Here is a 21,887-nt window from a genome sequence, read left to right as displayed (position 1 = left end):
TTCTCGATCTCCCTTTCTCACTCTCTATCAGTCAGTCTCAATCGCTTTCTCTCATCTTTGACAAAAACGCTGCATATCTTCGTGACGTTTGGTATAAAATTTACTCTCATGCGCCTAAAGAAGTTTCACTTCAAAATGCAGGAAAACAAGCGAAAACATGCCATAAAGCACAGATCACACAGAGCACACAACAGTCCCCTCACCATAACAACTCTAGAAACGTCTCTGTACACGACCGGCTCTTTACTGCCAGCATCCGACGTTGAGACATTATAAATATATTCGTGTGTGTTAAAATACATCCAGTAAACAGATGGATGTAGGTCTGAGAGAAATTCGCAACTGAATTTCGCTGTTTGTCCAACAAGTTTCGTTTGATTAACTGCTGCTTGCGTCAACACAGGTTTTGCGTATAGATGCTCTATGGACAAATAAAACCTATTTAGTTAGTGATCGCAACTATTTCCGGTTTCCTAGGAAATAATGGTTTTAGCGAAATCAAATCAAATTTAGATAATTTGTGGAAAACTATCAACAAAATCTACAACTATATGCTGACTCCTTCTTTTTAAATCGAGAATATTTTAAAACCTCCACACACTAAAGCGAAATTAATTCGTTACGAAAATTTCAATCAAGACTTATACATAATACAACATTATTTATGTGTGCGTTGTAAAATAAAGACTAAAGAAATCAGCACAAGAATTTAAATAAATAGATACTTGAACCCCCGCCAACGCTGGTTGAATCCCGTCACAAGCCGGCTTAGCAAGAAATTGCCTTACACCCTAAGGATAGATGTATCTAATACATAACTGCCAGTTAGACCCTACAATCTCCATAGATAATTGATTAAACCCCGATAAGACAAACCTAATCTATTGAGACAGGATCAGCTATAAATTACCTTTATCTCCCGTTCTGTGGAAAATTGTAAATAATTGCCACAACCAGGTAATTTAAAGGGTCTTAAGATTAACCTTTAACCTTATAGTAAAATGGCCATCACCAAACCTTTACCAGTTAGTTTATGTGAGATAATGAGGTTATTAACAATTGCTATGATTTTCAGTTTACGGTGCTTTTGAAGCAAACTTTCACCTACGTGAAATTGGCTTTGTACAAGAAATAAACAAAATAACGGCAAAATCAAACTAAATAAGTTTTTCTTTAGGTGTTACATATTTGCCGCGAAGTTTATGGTTTTGTAAGGATGCTAATAAGTCTACTGTGAGTTGGAATAGATTTGTATGATTACTAGAAAATATAAATAGTTTCTTTTACTCGCAAAGCCAATTTCACAAAACTCTAGTGAGAGACCAAAATTCCACCACCGGAACATAATCAAAGACCTCTATTCGATCTCCGACTGGAGGTGGCGAGTCGCTTGGTCCGACTTCAGCGTCTTTCAACGAACTGTTAAATGGTCTTATCCAGTACACCAATGGTTCTAAGTCAGATACCGGTGGACACTGGAGCTGTACTGTGTCATTCACTAGGACCGTAATGTTCCCTGGATATCCTTCTTTTATGTAGGGACTTGAAGGATAGCGTTCTACGAGATAATTCTTCGTTACTTTATACGTTATCATATTTGTTGTGAGAGTTTTATATTTGTGGTGTGTACATGTGAGTATGTAATGTAATTCTACACTTTTAAACAAATTTAATCTAAACAAAAACCTTTAAAAAATATAAATTATTGTAACTGTAATTTTAAAAATATCAGTAATCATGAATATTATTATATATCTTGAACGTAAATTTGGTAAGATTTGTTTTTGTGTTTAATAAAACAGATTGTATATAGAAAAATAATATCACAATACCTTGTATATGGAGTGTATAAACATGTTCAATACATCCCAATTCATTGCACACTTTGCAAGTGTAATTTCCATTATCAGCTTTGGTTAATTCATCCAACGACATCAACCATTTACCATATGATGGTTTGAAATAACTCCTAGATATTGGTGTAATATTATTTTTATACCACGTTATGTTGGGCATAGGATTACCTGTAAAAGTTAACGGCGTCATAAAGTATTTATAACTGGCGGGAGGATATCATTTTCGGTAACACGGGTTAATGCCTTGAACGTGTAAACAAATGTGGGTAAATTTCACATCAGACAATTTCGGTACTAGTAAATTTAATATACATATTCAAGTGTCATAATGGGTAATGACGAAAGTATATTCCTAAATCAATTGGATTCACTTGTAAATTGAACATATATAGCGATTTCAATAATGTTTGTCATCAATTTAAAATTATTTATACATTTTTTTTTATTTAATTTAGTGTAATATATATTGTATATACTCATTCTAACTGTACAGAAAACATCAAAGACTACCAAGAGGTTTTACCTTGGTGCCTGAAGATTGAACCATATTGGTAACTATGTTTACTTATGAAAATCAATAATAAACAATTAAAAGTAAAGTAATAAATAAAATATGCAAGACTCCAAATCAAATTTTTGTTTGCTTTAAATTTTTCCAGAGTTCTTCAAGCGAAAGCTATATAAATTAAATATGTATAGCAAATATTCCAAAGTTACTAGCCTCGCGGCTACACAATGTTGTTCCAACAAAGAAACGCTTCAGACGTTCTGCCCCATTGAAGGGCCACGAAACATTAAATCAGGAGCTTACCTTCAGCAGCGCATTTGAACCGAATAGAACTGCCTGCTGGCTTCATTTCCATATTATACATTTTCAGTGGATGTTTGAACTTGGGCGGGTACTTCGACTTCGTATTATCAACATGACCATAATTCAGATGCTCCTTTTCATTTCTTTCATCAGGGTCGTCGTCTTTGGGGTCGTATTCTCGGTGTGTTTCGTCTATAGTGTTGTTTTCGACTAACTGCGCTGAGTGTTGAGATAGTATTTCTGGCATGGGTCGCTGTACATCGTCTGATTGATATTCTAGAAATGTATCATTAGAATGGTATTAGATAAATGCTAAAAATTAAACTCAAGTATACTTTATGTTAATAGAAGGTAGTTATTATATAAACCATATACTGTGTTATTTGTATTTCTTTAGCAACGAAGTGTAAATAAATAAATAAATAAATAAATGAATAATCTAGTTAGAAGCAATAACTTTAAATTTTTTTCGGCACATAATTATATTCTACGCTTTGTAAAAAATGTATATAAATAACACAAATACAGACATGGTTATTTAAAAAAAAGCCTCTTGATTATATTAGTAATGAAGTCGAAATACAATTTCAGGCCATTACGACAGAATCATCACCAAATTTAACTATAAACGACAAGTTCACAAACATTGAGACAGTATTTATAATCATAACATTTCGCCTCGTTGCAAGGCAAGCCGTGGTATTCTGTTTACACATCTGGATGTCCAATAAAGATGCCAATTAAATATAGTATGAAAATAACTGGGGTCGAATTCGAGTACACATTCATAGGTATATATGTGAAATGTAACCTTGAAATAAATAATTCGACTGCGTGAAAATGAAGTCTCTTTGTAAAAATCCTATTCATAATGGCGACTAATTATTCGTTGAGACCATAAATAAATAATATTATATGGTAAATTAAAGTGTTCCTTATTGATGGGTATTAAAACAAATGAAACGAGCCGTAGACGAGGTTTTTAATAGAATCAAAGATAGACTAAGACACTACTTTTACCTGAAATAACACAGAAAAAAATGATAAAGATCGCTTTGTACAAAAACATAAAGTGATCTATTATTCATGTTTTTGTTAATGTATATAACATTATGTATATATGTATATAAATAATATTTTAATATGATATAGAAGTTCCCTTAGCTCCGTTCATAATAAAGATAGTTAGTACGTAAATACGTAACTATTATATATAAGTGAACTATTTCTGACCAACCTTCAATATCAGCATCGATTTCTGGTTTATGTTTAATTGTAACACTCATTTCTTTACTTTCGTCTTCTTCATTTTGACAAGCGTATACTCCAGCATCTTTTGCGCGAAAGCCTTTTATTCTTAACCTGAAATTTCATAGTGAGGATTACTTCTTATAGATAATGAAATATCTTCTCGTATTTGTAACTTATTTCCACATTGGTTGTAAGTATTTATTACCTATATTTTTTAGTTTTTTCATTTTTATAAATAATTGCTATAGCTATATGCGAAGGTTAAAAGCAATGCATTATTATTAAAAGCTTTCGTTCATATACTATATTGTTCAAGTTGTGATCGATTTAAAATATTAACATGATCGACAGTTTGTTTTCTCTACCACAGCTCGCCGTGATTTATCGCTTGTATTTGCAGCATTACCAGAGAAATGCGTAAATATTGATGTAAATTGTAATTCAGATCGATTTAGTCTAATATCATCGATTCCCAGAAGCTAATACCGATCATAAATTGGCTGATTAAACTAGATATATGGGAGTCTCGTAGCCAATTGGTTGTTTTGGAAACTAAGTTTCTGAGAAACCGCTCATCAATCATTTGCTACTCCTATTGATAATAATAATAAGTTTAGTTTTTACATATACATGCCATTTTCTTATGTTGCATTTTAATGAATTTTGTACATCAGTAGGTATGTCCTTTTTTCAGTGTAAAAAATCGATCGTTTTATTGAAATGGGTGCAAACGGATGGACACTCACACTACCCAAATATACGCAAGTGTGTTGCCGGCCCTTTAAGAATTTGTACACACTGAATATATTACACTATTGACCTACCATTGCCTTTGCTGCATAAGCCGATTTTTTCCCTGATTTTCAATTGGTTTACCGTCAAAGAACCATCGAACTGCTGGCATCTGATTTCTTGGCTTCAGCCCGCAAATTAGTCGAAGTCTCTCATTTGTAGTTGCTTCGACTACTGTATAGTCATCGTCTGAAAAGGGAGAATATTTTATTATACGTGCCGATTTGTTCCTTTTTTGTCCGTTTTACATATAATATATAATTTGAAATACGTTTGATTTGAAATTTTAAATACGTTTATTTGGAACATAAGATCATCATGGTAGCCCTTATTCCACGTCATTAAAATCTAACCAGTTAGCATCCCTACTCATCGGTAAAGAAGACAGAGTAAAAAACTCTCGGTACTCTTTTAATAGTAGTGTTTTTATAGTAAGCCTAAGCCATAGGTAAGTACTAAGTAAGTATTCATAGTCACATCCATTATAATTTGATCTTTGCTTTTTATATTATATTTTTTAAAGCAAGGAACACTCATAAAGAAAATTAATATAATATATCATAAAAAAACAAATATATATAATGCGTATAAATTCCATATAACCTCTTAGGGTTGTATCAGCCCATGAAAAATAAACTAAAAACGTATAGTCTGAATGGTGTCCTGACTAGGTACATAATTTGTTGACCATTGGGACTTCAAGACTTTCTTCAAACATATTTATATAATATCTAGAGCAGATAAGCTGCTAAGATACTTTGAGAAGTGGGTAAATAAAGGTTTTAAAATAAAACACAAATACGTGTTGCACATGGGACTGTAAAATTTAACGTCCTAAGCCATCACGTTCCGAGTTAAGCGTTTTAAATTTCGCGATATTTTCGTGTTTTATGGGCAATCAAGTTAAGTATAATAACACTAAAATTTTAAAGCAAATAAAAAGGATTTCACATCATTATAATTCATCATCATTAATTGTAACAATGAAGTGAAGAACGCTTCATCACTTGCCCCAAATTACGATACTTTTGACGATTACAGCCATACTTACATTAACCTAAGGTTAAAAAAAATTACTGACCTATTCCTTAAATCAGTTGTTAAAGCGGACATTAAATGTCGTAGTTATTAAATCGTACGTTAATCTACAAAGATAATAAGAAAACTTAGATTTTATGACAGGCTAAAGGCACCTAGACACTGTAGACACACTAGACATATTTTGAAGTGCGGGTATGCTATGACCATGATAAGTAATTTGGATTTTTGTTCATATACATTAAAAAAAATTAAATAGATACTATTAATTAATTAAACTATTCATAAAGATCTAACAGCATTATAGACCATAACTATTTGTATTTTAAAGAGTACTAAAATGTAAAGTCCTAAAAATATAAAAGGACATTCATTTTACGACACCAATTGTAGGGACAATGTTGCATTTCTTTGTTTTGAGAGTGGGTTTGGTTGAAACATTAATGGGCGTCCAGATTTGTGGCCTGTGAAATATTGCCTTCGAACAGTGATGTGCTTTGTTCTGTCGACATCGATGAATTCACTTACTGGATATGACTTTCGCGACCTTTCCCAAGTTCGTTGTACCGCATAAATCTGGTAAATATTTTGAATTGAGATATTCATTGCCAATTTTCGGGTGAATAATATGTTAGTTACTAACTAAACGAATATAAATTAGTTATCTGCCAAATTATATTCGTTAATAATAGTAACGTAATAATAGAAAGGTATATGAAAGTAAATAACTCGGGTAAGAATAGTAAAATTAACTTCAATAATTGTTTAAATTGCGACCGGAAAAATGTTTTCTATAAAAGATCCAGTTTTAAAACATCGATAAAAATAAGCAATTTCTTGCTCATCACTCTTTCTTTCGCGAACGTTAAAGGTCGCCGTAGTGAGTGCATATGCTCAGCAGATGCAGACCTGTGCCCTTGAACAGTAAAAAAACTTTCTCAAGATTCAATCATTTTTGTTAAAACAATACGTCAACTTGTATCGTGAGAACGAATATGTCTAAGATTAATTATTAAGATTATTAATGAAAGACGAATAAAAAAAAAGTTAAGAAATTAACTTTTTTTTTATTCCTGTTAATTTCTGAATCAACATTTTAAATAACATTAAGTTCAAGTTGGTGTTATTGTTATGTGATATGTTGTATAAAGGGGAAGAAAGCACGAGTTTAATTAAAACCAAAAAATGCGCGAGGTTTTAAATTATGTATAAGATGAGAGTGTTTTTATACATTTTTACTAAATAATGTACCTAATAAAAAGTATTCAATATACTTATAAGCCCGTTTAAAGCCGCTAGCATAGCGAAATTCTGCTACTTTCAATTGACAATACGTAATGTGGCGCCAACATTTAATACATTACCACGCATGCTCTGGATCAAGTTGTTACAGATGATTTTATGTATTTTATATTTTCTTTTTTCCTTAAGGTTTTTAAAAATATATCACAAGATTTTAGTTAAACTCGATTAATAGAAATGAATAAAAAGAGTGTATGTACTTATGTACACGCGTTAGAAGTTATGCTTCTTTCGCGTTTTGAAAAAAAAAAATAACTGAAAGCAGTAGTGATTAACGATAAATAATAAAATTAATCAAATCTATTTTATTAAAATAAATAAATTATTAGTAAATACTATCACCGTCGTATATGAAATTGATTTAAAAACACAAAAATAATATTTATTTATTCACACTGTTTAATTGTACTGTAACGAAACTGTAACGAGTTCAAAATATAAAATGACTAAAATATACAACTTGAACATAGTTATCGATTTTCATGCCACCTAGACTTATCTTTACGATGTCGAATTCAGGTGTCGGTATACGCGCGCATCGTAAAAATTCACTCTCATCATTTTGCTCCATCGCGCCAAAAGAAGTATAACTTCAAAAATCTGTCAAAAGAAATTAGAACATACATGCGTTTTTAAATTCAATAGTATCATATGAGTACGATACGATACTACCTCCTTACGTCATTAAATTATAACTTATGAAAGTGTCTCGCAGTCCATCTCACTCGTCACTTGTCAGTGTGCGGTGCGCGCACTCCGGCTTAGCCATTGGTCAATGGTTTTAGTGCATTTCTGATTAAATTAAAGTACCTAGTATTGTTACCTATACGCTGGGGAAACGCAAACGTACAACACTGTAATTCAAATCGAGTAGCTGTGTAAGCTGTGGATTTGATTTACAAGAAGTGACAACTGACAGTGTCCACTGACACTTGAGACGAGTTTGGTCGTGAATAAATTTTAAAGGTAAATATGAAAATATTTATCAATATGTTACGTATTATGAAAAGTAAATTAACCTTTTAAATAATATTTAAACAATTGTATCTATGCTTGAGTGTTTTTTTTATTGTTTCACATACCTATACCAACAGATTGGATTCTTTTGGTTTATTAATATATTAACGATACATTATACATATTATGTATTAAAATATTATGAAATATCGTAATATATTAATTTCTTTTACAGATTTCACTATCATATATAGCAAGAGTAAGCACTTTAGCTGAGTGTTGCATTAAAATTACATATAATGTCTGACGAAGATCGTGAGAAATGGTCAGCAGAGGAAAGGAACCGAGGTTGGTTTTGTCCTGTTCTTAATCGAATATTTTATCAGATTCCCTAATTTCATATTTATTGCAGATAACCTGCATGTATCCCCAAGCTGCTCAAGTTTTGAAGTATTAGATCCTCATGATCCCATTATAAGTCGACTTGCTACACAATTGTTTAAAAAGACTAATGATTACCTTCAAGGTGAAGTAGCAGCGGGACAGGTATACAAAATACAATGTTTAATTCATTTAGTACAATTTGATTAATTTTATAATATGCAATAAGAGAATAATAGGTATGAATATTTAAGGATCATTATATACTTCTGGAGGAAATTAACAGATTAGCTATAACAAAGTATGCTGATCTTAAAAACCTTACTGTTAACCTGGAAAAAACTCTAAATGAATACAACAAAATGTGTAAGTAATGTTAGTTTTACAGTAGAAAGCTGACTTTCAAACAAAACCCTTATTCCTTTCTTTATGGATTAAGTTTCTAAACTCCTAAAATACTGTGTTTAAATTTGTTTTATTGGTACAGGATTTACATTTACACTTATTTTCAGATGATACTAGCATTTTACCACTTTTGCAGCAAATTGATGACATTGATTCTCAGGTAACACAATTTGAAGCAAATGCATACCGCTTAGACAGTTACACCAAACAGCTGAAGGCTCAATTTGAAGAGCTATGTGAAAAGAGTAAATAAATAAATTTAATTTAATTACAACCATTTTTATTTCACCTGAAGTTTGCAAATTATGTAATTGAAAATACACGCACATAGAATAAGAGTTTTTTATTTTGCACAACTACAACAGTTTAAACCTTTGTGAAATCTATGACCGCAAACACTTATGCAGTTTTCTGTCCAAATACCAATATTAAAAATATATTATGTATAACAAATCAAAAACATTACTCCCACTCAATAATTTGTTAGATCACACTTTTTAAAGTAAATTATGTTTCTTGCACCATTTAATAGATGTCACCTTGTTAATGTCAAACTGAAAATAAATCATAAAAATTGGAACTGCGTCAGAGTAAAAAACTGTAAGGCGTCAAAAAATATAATTTATTACAATAAATTACTGTTCAAATAACAAAAGTGACTCGGCCGTACAAAAATTGGTCTACAGCTTTTTGGTGATGTGTGCTCAAATATACAGTACAACCAATATTCTAACTCTTATAATTTGCCTACTATTTTATTACAATTTAAATTTTAAAGGTATTGGCTAGTTATATTTAGAATCATATACAAGGATATAAATAATAAAACGTATGAAATACGAATCTTTTGTAATTCAACATTTGTATGGGGTTTTGATTGCTTGGCCGTGATCCAGAACGTGGGCGTTTTTTAATATCGTAAATGTATGAACGTTTTTACGTAATGGTAATAAGAGTAATGTATATTTTTATACCAATATACATTTTTGAAATATTTTAATGGATATATAAAAGGCTCTTGTGATTAATTGATTATACTCATTGTAACTGTTTATAATATATTAGTTTTAAGTTTTAACCTTTTTTAATCTGAAACATACAGTATATAAGTTTTATTTAGTTTTTGGTATAACATGGCCAGATTTAGCGTGTTTGGAACTAGTTCGCACCCTGTTGCGCCTTTACTGGTAGAAATAACCTTAAATGATGCGTATTTAATGATTTATTTAACGGGAATTAATTATAGCTACGACAAAGTATATCATATATTATATTAGTAAAATACTACTTTCACACTTACTATTCTCACTAATAAAATATAATGTATTTGGAAACTACCTACTCTCCCTATAGTTAATTTTCGCAGATTTTACAAAATGAACTCTCTAAGGAATTTACGAATCAGTTTAATTTACATACAAAGTCTCTAAAATATGTATTCAAGCATACAATAAAAAATAATTTATTGAAATTAATAAAAAATAGTAAGATATTCATTTAATCGAAAATTAACGCTACTAAAGTCTAAAACTAAATGTAATTTATCTATACATCGATAATATTATAAGCTTTTTGATAGAAGCTTGTTTTGTACAAGGTATGTTTGGAATCTATGAGGATTTATTGGGACGCTACTCTATGCAATATTTTATTCGTAACTGGAATTTTTATTATAATTTATAGCTCACTCTATTCATGATATAAGGTTAACTCAAATTTACAAGAAAATAATCTATAAATTCTATCTAAAAGATTTATAGAAATATCCATCAGGGATTTAGTAAATGCTTACAAGATTCTTGTTTTAATAGATAATATTTATTTGCTTTTGTATAAGCTAGTTATATACGCTGCCTACCGAATGACATATCGAATCTGTCGGTTAAAACCATGCCCAAAATGTATTAGGACCCAAGTTCTGGTACATAAATTTACGAAGGAATATATAATATTTACATATTAGTATTTAATAAAGAGTGTTTAATAAAATAATAGGTTTGCTTTTAAAAAATAATCATTTATAAAATATTTGCAAGTTAAACAAGTATCGGAGAATTCTCGTTATGGAATAACCTTTTCCTGTAGTCATGGGAAGTTATTACCCTGAAGATTGACCCTTGTTTAAGTGAATGTCAATGCTGTAATTAATTATCTTGACGAACATTACGATGCTGTAGATCGACTCTTTTATGTCAATTGTCGACAATCGTTTCTTATTTAAATGTTTATTCAATACGACATAGCTTTGCACATCGCCCATTAGTAAAAACATTGTAGCGCGTTATTATCGAATAAACTCCGATAGCTTCGAAATTGATTAGAAATAAAATGTAGGCTCTCAATTTGCATCTTACTAAAAATAGTCCTGAATTGTTGGGTTCGTAAAGAATAACAGTAATTACTATGAGAAAACTAAAACAGTTATACTGAAGCGTCAAATATCAATGTCATTTCAAAAATGGATACGGCTGAAACCAAGTTTTCTATCGCCCTTCATTAAAAATACACGCAATTTTAAATTCAATCCCCTACGCAATACATGTCACTTACGTATAATGTCCCCTGTGAGGTGTCACATGACAGAATCAGTTTTGGCGTATGACATTTAGGAATAGCTTCGTTTCCTGCGCGAGCGATGGTGTAATTTTCTGTCATAACTAATATTGAGTTGTGGACGAGCTATTTCTAATTACACGCTACTTTTTAGAGGGGAATTTAGTAAAAAACTATTGGGTTGGTTAATTACATGATTGACTCTAAGAGTAATTGCGGACAACCCTTCATTTTTCAATGTCACATAAAATAGAGTGCCAAATGTAGATAAGTAGTGAGTTTTTTTAATGGCCAAAGAGGCAAACTAGCATTTTGAATAAACAGTCACAGACACACCTTAAAATCGCGTTAACATAGTTATTGTGATCGATATGGATATATGAACAGAACTTCTCGCCCTTAGCCTTATCCTTCGGGCCATAGACTGGTAAGTCTGGTGGAGGGTCCTCCATTTGGAGAAAGGCTCCACACTATTATATTAACTTTTAAGCAATAATCAGGTAAAATTTGTAATACTTCATAGTTTCTTTGAAAATAAATTTATTATTAAAATTTCACTCAAAACCTTAACGTAAAACATTTCTAACCATTTAAAAAGTCAGTTCAATTTAATATAAATAAAAAGCACTCATATGAAATATGTTTTGTGGGAAGTGGGAAAAACTTCAAAAGCCAAATATTTGGGAAGTCATAGCGGTCGAGATGAAAAGAGAATATTTATTTTTAATCACTACTATCCAAGAGACGAGCGGAATATAAAATCAAATGGTAATATTAAAAAGGCGACAACGACACATCCGTTTCCGCCTCGAATTTCGGTTACGTTTCGGTATTCGAAATTTTAAATGATTAAAATGTACTCGTAGTTGAATATAAATAACCCATGTCTACTTATCCCTCTAAAATATGAAGTCTCAAAAGGTCCAATGTTTCGATTTAAACTAGAAAATACCGATTTTATTTGCTGGAGTAATTTAATATAGAAACACTTATTAAAACTTCACTAACATAAATTAATTTTTTACATAATTCGACATTTCAATACCCAGAGATCAAATATTTACGATAGAAAAATGTAGGAAAAAGCAATCACGATTAGGTATTTAAAATACTTTACTAGGTACTAGAATTCCTCTTGTTTATTGAACAATATAAGAAAATAAAGTCCCGGCGTAGAAAGGAACCTACGGATCATTTAAACCATGCCCTTCCCATTAGAAATTATTATCATATTTCGAACAAGCAAAAACTACATTACTGCTAATTAGCTCAAATATCTTTCTTTTTGTCTATACTTTGGGATCGTTTTAAATTTAGACGCACGCGCAGTTTCAATTAGTTTGATTTGTGGGAAATCAATTTCACAGAATTGTTGGGGTTAGTACACGTGGGCTGAGTTACTCATAGAACGACTTTGTAACGTAAAGATCGGACGTACTGAGTATAATGTTAACAATTTTAATATCTTCTCGTTATAGTCCGGTATATTTAGGTGTTACCTAAATCTACCGGACTAGAACAAGAAGGCTCCTTAACCGAGTTTGTTGCTAGTTACCATGTTTGTTAATAAGTAAATCTTGGCAAGGCAAATATAATAAAGTAATTTTAATTACCAAAGAATAAATTTACATGTAGGGTTTTAAGTCCCAGAATTCATGCGAAATCTCTAATATATTGTGGTCTAAGAATTCATCTATTTTATAAATGTAATTATGACACTTGCCAAATTACAATTAAAAAGGTTTTAGCTTCAATTTAATAACATATACACAAATCGAGAGAAGAAATGTTGCTTTTTCCAGATACATATATTATAAATAGTCTAAAAACTAATTTATCCGTCGCTGTCCCAAATAACGGTCAGGAAAGCATTAGTTACGGGCACTTTCCGGGTCATTACCGGACCACGTATCCGGTTATCCGGGTAAATTAAAAATCTATGCCGTTTCCGGCTACATATCAATATTTTAATATAATGAGAAAAAGGAAATGTATGAAATATTACTAGACTGCAGTATTAAATCTGCTGTTACAAACAATGAAACAAACGATGCGTTTTATTAAAATAGATATAGAGAATGTATCTAAATCAAATAAATAGATTCAGTTCACTTAATTACATTGTACAGAAACTTAGCTGAATGTAATTTACAATCACTAGAATCTTAACATTCAATATGCAAATAGACTTGCAGGCCATAATTATAAGACTTCGAAACGAACGACACAATACTTTAATATAGTAAACAGATGTTTATCGAGATAAAGTAAAAGATTCTTCATAGTTGATATTAATGCATTTGTAAAATAACCCTAAAATAAAACCTAATTTCACCAACGAACCCATTAATCTCTTTTCCTCATAGTGAAAACACAATTTGACAGAGAGAGACGTACTACTTTAGTTCAAATAAATAGATTTTTTTTATGAATAAGGAAACTGCATGTTTTTATTAAACGGAATTTTAGACAGGGCTTACAAGCTTAGTCTAACATTCAGGGTACCTCAGAGTATGACTCGCGTACGTCACAATACAGTCTCGTTTTTGAATCTTACTTAAGCATCATCGGAAGCCGCACAGACAAAGACTGTGCAACGAATTAAGCTTTTAATTTAATAAGGAACATAGTAAATTCACTTGATAATATAATCGAATCACAACCAAATGCAAGGAAAAGCTATTAATAATTTTAATACGTGTTTATACGTCATTATTCACGAGAATCAAACCGGTTTTGGCGCGTGTGCGTCACGGGGAACAATGAGATGTTTACGTTTGTTTGTTTGACACATATCGGAGCTACATACTGCAGTTGAATGTGGAATAACGGATAATGGTACTTAAAACTAATTATTTAGAAATGAATCTATTGCTAAAGGTAGTTTAATATTCGTCAAGTAGCTATTACGTAGCTTCATTTGTCTTATTTTAGTTATTTACACTTCGTTACATAAGGCTACATTATTGGGCAACGGGCGATCATATCGCTAACAAGCTTTTTCCGTGCAACCCTAGAATAGGAAAATAAAAAAGAAACACCATCTGACGGTAAAATAGATACGAGAAATACTAACTACTAACAAGAACTAAAAACTAAAAAAGTAATAATTATAATAAACATTGTAATCAGAAAATTTACAATAGTGTGGTGAAAAAATAAGCTAGGACAGGACTAGTTTTTCTGCCTAGCACCAGGACGTCGAACAAATTTAAACTGAAAAACTATATATTTAGCTATATTATACTGTAACCTGTGCGATTTCCACGAACCATAACGCATCGCCTAGTAAAGAATAATTGACAGTTCTATTATTTATGGTCAATGCATATAAGCAATACTTGCTTTGCAAGACGTGTTATGTGCCCCTTATAAGTGATGTGTTGAATGCAAACCCGTGTTAGTACAGTTACACTTCGGCGGTCAAATTTGGAGGTACGATTTACGTGATGATAAGTATGACACCTTTTTAAGTCAGTAGGACAAGCCCTCCGCCTGTGGTTGTCTAACATGCATGCTACTTCCATACTAGATTACTAATACTATTTTTTGGTATAAAATATTTGTCTCCGTAATTTAATAAGAGAAATTGATAGATTACCAGCACCCAGGATGTGCATAATTATATGAACTTTTTGATAGTTTTGTCAGACTTGACTTATTTAGGATACGATGTCAGTTTTTGACTATTATATTAAATAATACATCATGGTTAAGTTATTTTATGAAATTCGCCATTTCAGCGCTTAAAACAAATATGGCGATCGTTTTTAATTATACATAGTTCGTGCTAAGGGTGAGCTTGTTCAATCTAAAACCTTTTGTGTCGGATTAATTATTTACGTGTCCTATGTTGTATGCAGCATTGTCAAAAAATTAAATTGGTAGCTATGGTTGTTTACTATAATAAGTAGTCATAAAATAAAAAAAATATACAGTTAGCTTCGATTCGATACTTCTACAAAAGTCGAATGAAAACTAGCATATCGGAAATAATAGAACTGTCAACTCTTAAGGAACATTTCAAATACGCTAATATACACAAACGCGTGTAAATGGTGTAAAGTGTAGACTGTAGAACGTGGCAGATGATATCAAATGCACAGATTAAGAATTTCCGTCTGTACTCCCGCGCAAATGTCTTGGGGATGACTCACATTTACATTCATTATCCTGTTATTATGAAAATCTGAATACATAAAAAAAAACGATATATATAGATATACATCGTATTAAATAAATTGACATGCCGATTTATAATAATAGCATTAGGGTAGCACAGACTATAGATGATTCTACGCTTATTTACTCTATTCTCTATAGATGGCAAATCAAGTTCCTAAGTACATAAAAATCAGTGTCCCAATAAAACTGTCATAATCACTAAGCAAACATTATTTTTGTCCATGATTCACTGACCTTGTCTCACGAGACGGTTCCCAGACGAAAAACAAGACTAGTCTTAGTCACCCGGCGTCGTTCAAATAGATGGCATTACTCATAAGGTAATGAGGATTTGTTAATTAAATCTCATCTTGCTTTAGTGAAGAGAGTAGTTTTTAATTTCAACAAAATTCTTTTATGGTCAAAGATAAATTGATTCCTACGCTAGCTTTATTATTCATATAATATGATGATGAAGGACTCATAAAGACGCGATAAATCGTTTTCAGTTTATTTCTAAGTTAAAGCTAACCCTAATTAGAGAAAGATAGAAAGATAGAAAGATACTAAATGACTGCCAAATAAATGAAAAAATCTAAAATTATATAACTCATTACTTTTTTTATTTTCCATTATAGTATAGACATAATACAGCATTTAACCGTGACTCCAGGCGCCACTTAAGTGTTCAACGTTGAAGAATAAACAGGACAAAAGCGTTTTGTAGAGTTAAGTAAACAATTATTATTGTGTGTATTACTAATTGCATGTATTACTGCACTGAACGATGTTAGCATTTTAACTTAAGAATTAATTTCACACTCTGCAATATAAAAAGGGAGATATATATGAACTAAACACATTTAACAAATGGTAAGACAGTAAATAATCTAACGATTAAAATAAAAAAATATCAATTTTCTATTTTATTAAGAAATTGAAGATTAATTTTCACTAACGTCATAACGGTTATAATTAATTAAATATATTGGCACTCCCGGTAATCGAACATAAGATACTTTATATCGCCACTAAATTCAATCTATCATCGAGAACACTGAAAATAGGAAAAGAGGTAGATAAAGAAAGAGATAAGCAGACGATATGAAGAAAATAATGGACTATGAATAAGCCAATGTGTCACGATGATCACCAAAACTGGCACATGTCATGTATATTAGACTGCGTGCCAGCAATAAAGCCTCAATATATATAAAAATAATAATAATCAAAGGCTCAATATTAGAATCAATCCCTGAACCAGACCTTTAAATTATGCCACAATTCCAGTTTAATAGCAAGGGAAGCTGTGGTAGCTAGTAAGAAAACTATAGCAACAAAGGCATTCGCTGAAAACCACACAATAACAGTTTCTAAACAAATCTAAATATAGTATTTAATAGCTCAAAAGAAAACATTTAGCCACGAAGTATATAGCAGCGCCCTTGAACCGAGTTGGGGTGATAACTAAAATAGAGTTAAAGGTACACACTAATGTAGGGGTTTTCTTTGAATATTTCTTCGATAAGGCTAATAGGAAATTGGTATTAAAAGAAACTTAGAACAAATATTAATATTGTTTATGAGAGAAAGACTAGTTTATTGAAAAGTAGCCCTAGAAAAATTAACACATTTCTGTTTTTACTGATTCTTTTTGACAGAAGCCTTTTAAACGAAGCAGTTATTCAGAGAAAATTTAAGTATTGAATTTTTTAAAGTGATAGATGTTCTTAACTTATAATCGGACTATGGCTTAGTTAAAACGCCAAAATACCCCGTATAAATTCGACGACCTTAAATAACAGTTAGTTGTTGCAGACAGGTAAAAAATACGGAACATATTCAAAGTTATTATGCGATTATTTGCGCGTCATGGTGCAATAGAATCCTTTTAAATTGCACTGTAATATTATTACTTCATCAATTTCAACTTTATATTATTACAATAGAGTTTAATATGCTTTAACATTTCTAAAATTTAGCACAACCACAAGTAAAGCATTATCTAGTAATTGATTTCGTAATGGTTGGTGTAATCTAAATTTTAAACATGTTTTTATATAGCGACACTGACGGTTTGTGCTATAAGAGAACTGTCGTTATATAGAAGAAGAATTACATAATATAAAGCTAAAGTCGTGTCATTTTGACGTTTAAAGAAGCTCTACCCTTACATCAAATGACAGGACATGGGGTTTTTGAAGTTCTATATAGATTCAAGGGAAATAATTATAGATATTTTTATAGAATATTAGAAGGGGCAATTAGACTCACCGTTGTCCACAGACACTCATTGCCAAAGGATTGATTCAGAAATACTGCTATGCTCAGTTGGCTTCACATAGAGGTGGTGCGCAGCAAAGACTGCTTTAAAAAATACTAGTTCCACAAGCACGGACGTTGAGGAAAGTGGAGGTGATACGGGTAGAATTCTTTGGAATGGATTATAATTTTTAATATATTCATGTAACCATAACAGAACTAAATAATATATTATTTATCGATATTATTACAATAATTATAAGTGACTATTAACCCCCCGTGTACCTATTATACGCCTTTATGTAAGCCTCCGATTACATTGTTATTGAGAATTCACTGTGATATTTTTGTGTATGAAATTCGTAAACAAAAGTTATTGAAGCATTGTCTATTAACTGTCTTGTAACAAGAAGTGAATCGTCTGGTATTTATACGTTTTTACTGTAATCCGAGCAACGACATCGGATATCTGTTGTAAAAACAGTTCCGGATATACGTAACATTTTCTTGAGAAAACAGTGAACAATCTTTTTCTTAAAACTTCACGATTACTGGTCTATAAATGGCGGAGAATATTGTATAATTCCCATCTTTGTTGCCGGATTAAGCGTTATAAACGATGTAGATTTTATCGTTCAATAATTCATTAATATTTATGTTCAGAATCATTTTAAAAACTTTTTGTCATACAAGTCATCATGTTCATTACATAGGTTTACTTTTAAAGTTTTTACCAAATATTATCGAATTCTAATCTCATTGATCTTAGACAATGTTTTTTAAACAGAAGTTAATTTTATGTAGCTACATTTAAACTAAAGGTTTGTGGTAAATCTGCGTTTAAAACGGCATTCAGATTAACACACACAAAAACTATATTTTATCAAATTCGGTATAATCCAGATATTTACCTTATCTTGAAAAAAACGTTCACCTTTGACATTGACTTGAAACGTTTTAAAACTTTTTGTGCAATTTTTTTTGAAACTTGACGCTTCGGTTTTTAAAACATAAATAAAGACGACAAAAACTACAACCCAATAAATCTCTGCTAAATAAGGTTATAGAAATGAATGGATCACATTCAGATTTACTTATTTCTTTTAGTATCTCGTGCAAGCACAAAAATATCGTTACTTATTCTTATTATATTTTTGTGATTTAAATAAATTAATATGTAGGGTTTCTTATGATAATACAAATGTGTTTTATACTATCTATAACGAAACCTTATTTACATCTAGTTATAGATAGTATAGATACTACTTCCTGATTCGCAGTCTGTTTTAACGTCCGTAATAAAATTAATAATAAACAACTGCATAGCATTCCTGTTCTATCCACACATGTTTGTGAGAAAATTGTGATACAAACAGCGTTTCTTTGAAACACCGCGACTATTAACTTTGCGAAAAGTAATCAGTGGGTAATGCATATCATAAGATAAGAGTAGATAATGTAACTAAAACTTTGTCCCTAAGTGATTATAATCAAATACTACTTATATGAACTTTCTTTCTATGTGCGCATTTAACATTCACTCGAATCGTGAGGATATCGGCATTTCTTAAACATAAATCTTCGACGGAGTGTGTCAAGCACAGGAGGCTGATCAGTTGATCACCTACTTGCCTATTTGATAAACAAATTATCTTGAAAGGGATACAGAAATCTGAGGCCAAGACCTATATATAAATATATATAAATTTCAAATTGTATATTATAATCAAAAAAGGTAACAATAAACATTAAACGGCGCATTTTAACTTCACGACGTTAAAATCACGATACTTAAGAATATGAGCTAATTAGACTGAGTTCACTTAAAGCTTTAAATAACCAGCCATAAATCCAGACAGATGCTCAAAGACAAATAAGATTTGCAAAAGAAAATCAAGTCAGTATACATCTGGTCACCTGCGCCGAAAATACTTCACGATATGAATATTCCTAGAATAGCAACAGACTTGAAAATGAATGAGACACCATGTGCCTTCAAAAACTGCAATAAATGTGTAGGGTTATCACGCCTAAGGAATAAGATGTTAGAACTTACAGCCGCGAGAAAGTCTCTTCTCATATTGTACCAGTAATAAAAATCCAGTAGGCGCCGCCCTACGGGTCTTGGCCGCAGATTGCATCTTCCTTCATATTCAGAAATCGTAGAAACTTTAATAAGTGAATCATTCAAATTATTCCGATCAAACCTTTCAGTCTTGTGTGCCTCAGGAGCTATGCTGCCATACCATTGATGTAAAACCTATTTTAAAAATGTGTTCAACAATATTTGAAACTACCATATTTAAAAACAAAAATACTTATTTGCAGCTGGTAACCCTGTCCGTACTTCATAAAGGCGGACGTGGTTCGCAAGAGTACTGAAATTAGGTTTGCGACTTGCAAAAACTACCAACATTTATCAAAAGCGTTGGACAACGTTGACACGAAGTTTCGGCCCATTGCTAATGGTCTTTAGGCTAACCATTTACACCAGATGTATTCTTTGAAGCGATTTTAAAAGGAAAATACATACTTGGGGATCATCTGCGTTAACCACACTTTAGTTTAAATTTGGTAACGATGAATACTACGTTTAATACATATAATGTGTACTTGTAAAATTATATCGTAATAAATTCTGTTGTTGTATTTTATTTACATGTTTGTATAGCTTTTTTCTTTAGTTTTTTCTTATTTAAATAAATAAATAGTCAATTTATTGATAAAATCTGTGCCATATAACATCATGTTAGTCATCTTTTAGAACAGATTAATCATTATTATTTAATTGTAATATACTGTGATACGCACTGCCAAATGTCCTTTGACTACTTCTATACATTCGTTTATGAAAGAGTGAGTCACTGAAGCATTTCAAGATCGAGGAGAATGCAAAGAAAATGCCAATTTACTATCACAAATATAGCTCGAGGCAATGAACTTTAACTAGCTAATATTTATCGAGGGCGACTTCGTTTTTGTCCAGTAATTATCATATAATTCTTCTCCTTTGACTAATAACAATTTTTTTATCTAATAATTTTCCTTAGTCCATAGTTGAGAGTGCAGCTAAAACATTGGACGGTAAAGTTTTTTTAATAACTAGGAATTAGGAGAAAAGTTTGCTAAGTTACAGTAAAAAGTTATAAAATACATTTTGTCAAAATAAAAAAAAACTAGTAAACATAGTAACAAATAAGAATGAAAAGTTTCTTAGTTCGTTAAGGGCCATCGTTTAGTTAATACATATAAATTATTTCAGAAATGCATAATTAAATTATTATCAGATCATATTTAGAACGTCCTGCTAAAAAATAATTTAAATCAGTCAATACAATTTTACATTTCAATCACAACATTAGCTACGGTTGTTGATCACTCAATGCAAGTTAATAAAGCAGAAGTGCAAGGATCTAATATATTAAGTCACCTGACGTACTTCGTCACACATTTTCCTAAGTTAAATATACTTTGCCATATTTTACAAGTAATTTGACGGTTGAAAGCACATTATTATGTGCTGACGTGTAACATCTATCTGATTTATGCGTGATGCTTCAACTTGGCGCAGCAAAATCCACTCGAGAAGTCTAACCACAAGTAAGGTCGGATATTATATTCAAATTAAACATCAATATGAATGAACATAGCTTTCATATAAGTTATCTATTTTTTTTATTTTCACCCGAATAAGATAAAGGTAAGGGAACAAAACAAATCAATGCCTCCGTCTTAACGTACCTACATAAAAATATATATTTTATTCTCTCTAGACTTTCTCTCTAATTTACTAATTTTTTTATATTGACTTCTTCGTTTGATGACGTAATGTCATGTAAGGAATCGGCACTAATCATGTAAGACAGGGTCTGAGAATGATATGTGTATACTCTTAAATGGCGTGCAAGGATGTTATTTATTGACAAACTAAATATATTCCATGTGTCGACGTGCATAAAATGACATATTGGCAGGTGCTTTAATATGAACAGGTGGTGGTGATATTTACACTGTTCTAAAAATGGCAAAGCTACATTTAAAGTTACTATTTGATCTTATTGACACATTGATTTCATTTTTACATTTAAACTTTTGACTTTCGACTAACGTTATAA

General features: G+C 31.2%; 2 protein-coding genes across 4 annotated transcripts in view; one reads left to right on the top strand and one right to left on the bottom strand.

Annotated features, from left to right (window-relative positions):
• Positions 1-21,887, bottom strand: part of LOC110992427 (fibroblast growth factor receptor homolog 1) — a 57,992-nt gene that overhangs the window by 7,512 nt on the left and 28,593 nt on the right. The window contains exons 3-7 of one of the 2 annotated variants that reach the window (XM_022258246.2): positions 4,743-4,899; positions 3,905-4,029; positions 2,668-2,943; positions 1,833-2,024; positions 1,356-1,558 (exon numbers count right to left, since the gene is read on the bottom strand). In XM_022258246.2, the coding sequence (XP_022113938.2) occupies positions 1,356-1,558; positions 1,833-2,024; positions 2,668-2,943; positions 3,905-4,029; positions 4,743-4,899 (953 nt within the window). Of the gene's footprint in view, positions 1-203; positions 422-1,355; positions 1,559-1,832; positions 2,025-2,667; positions 2,944-3,904; positions 4,030-4,742; positions 4,900-21,887 lie in introns of both variants that reach the window. The other variant, XM_022258245.2, reaches the window with a different exon arrangement.
• On the top strand, positions 7,851-9,061 carry LOC110992428 (biogenesis of lysosome-related organelles complex 1 subunit 2). 2 transcript variants are annotated; one of them, XM_022258247.2, is made up of 5 exons: positions 7,851-8,016; positions 8,243-8,355; positions 8,420-8,553; positions 8,643-8,754; positions 8,901-9,061. In XM_022258247.2, the coding sequence occupies exons 2-5, from the start codon at positions 8,307-8,309 to the stop codon at positions 9,044-9,046; spliced, it is 441 nt and encodes a 146-aa protein (XP_022113939.1). In that variant the 5' UTR covers positions 7,851-8,016; positions 8,243-8,306; the 3' UTR covers positions 9,047-9,061. The 2 variants fall into 2 exon arrangements, with proteins under 2 accessions (XP_022113939.1, XP_022113940.1); XM_022258248.1 differs by lacking the exon at positions 7,851-8,016 and adding an exon at positions 8,034-8,059.

This window comes from Pieris rapae, chromosome 6 (assembly GCF_905147795.1).
Source record: "Pieris rapae chromosome 6, ilPieRapa1.1, whole genome shotgun sequence".
Classification (NCBI taxonomy): domain Eukaryota; kingdom Metazoa; phylum Arthropoda; class Insecta; order Lepidoptera; family Pieridae; genus Pieris; species Pieris rapae.
This window is presented reverse-complemented; position numbering and strand designations above follow the sequence as displayed.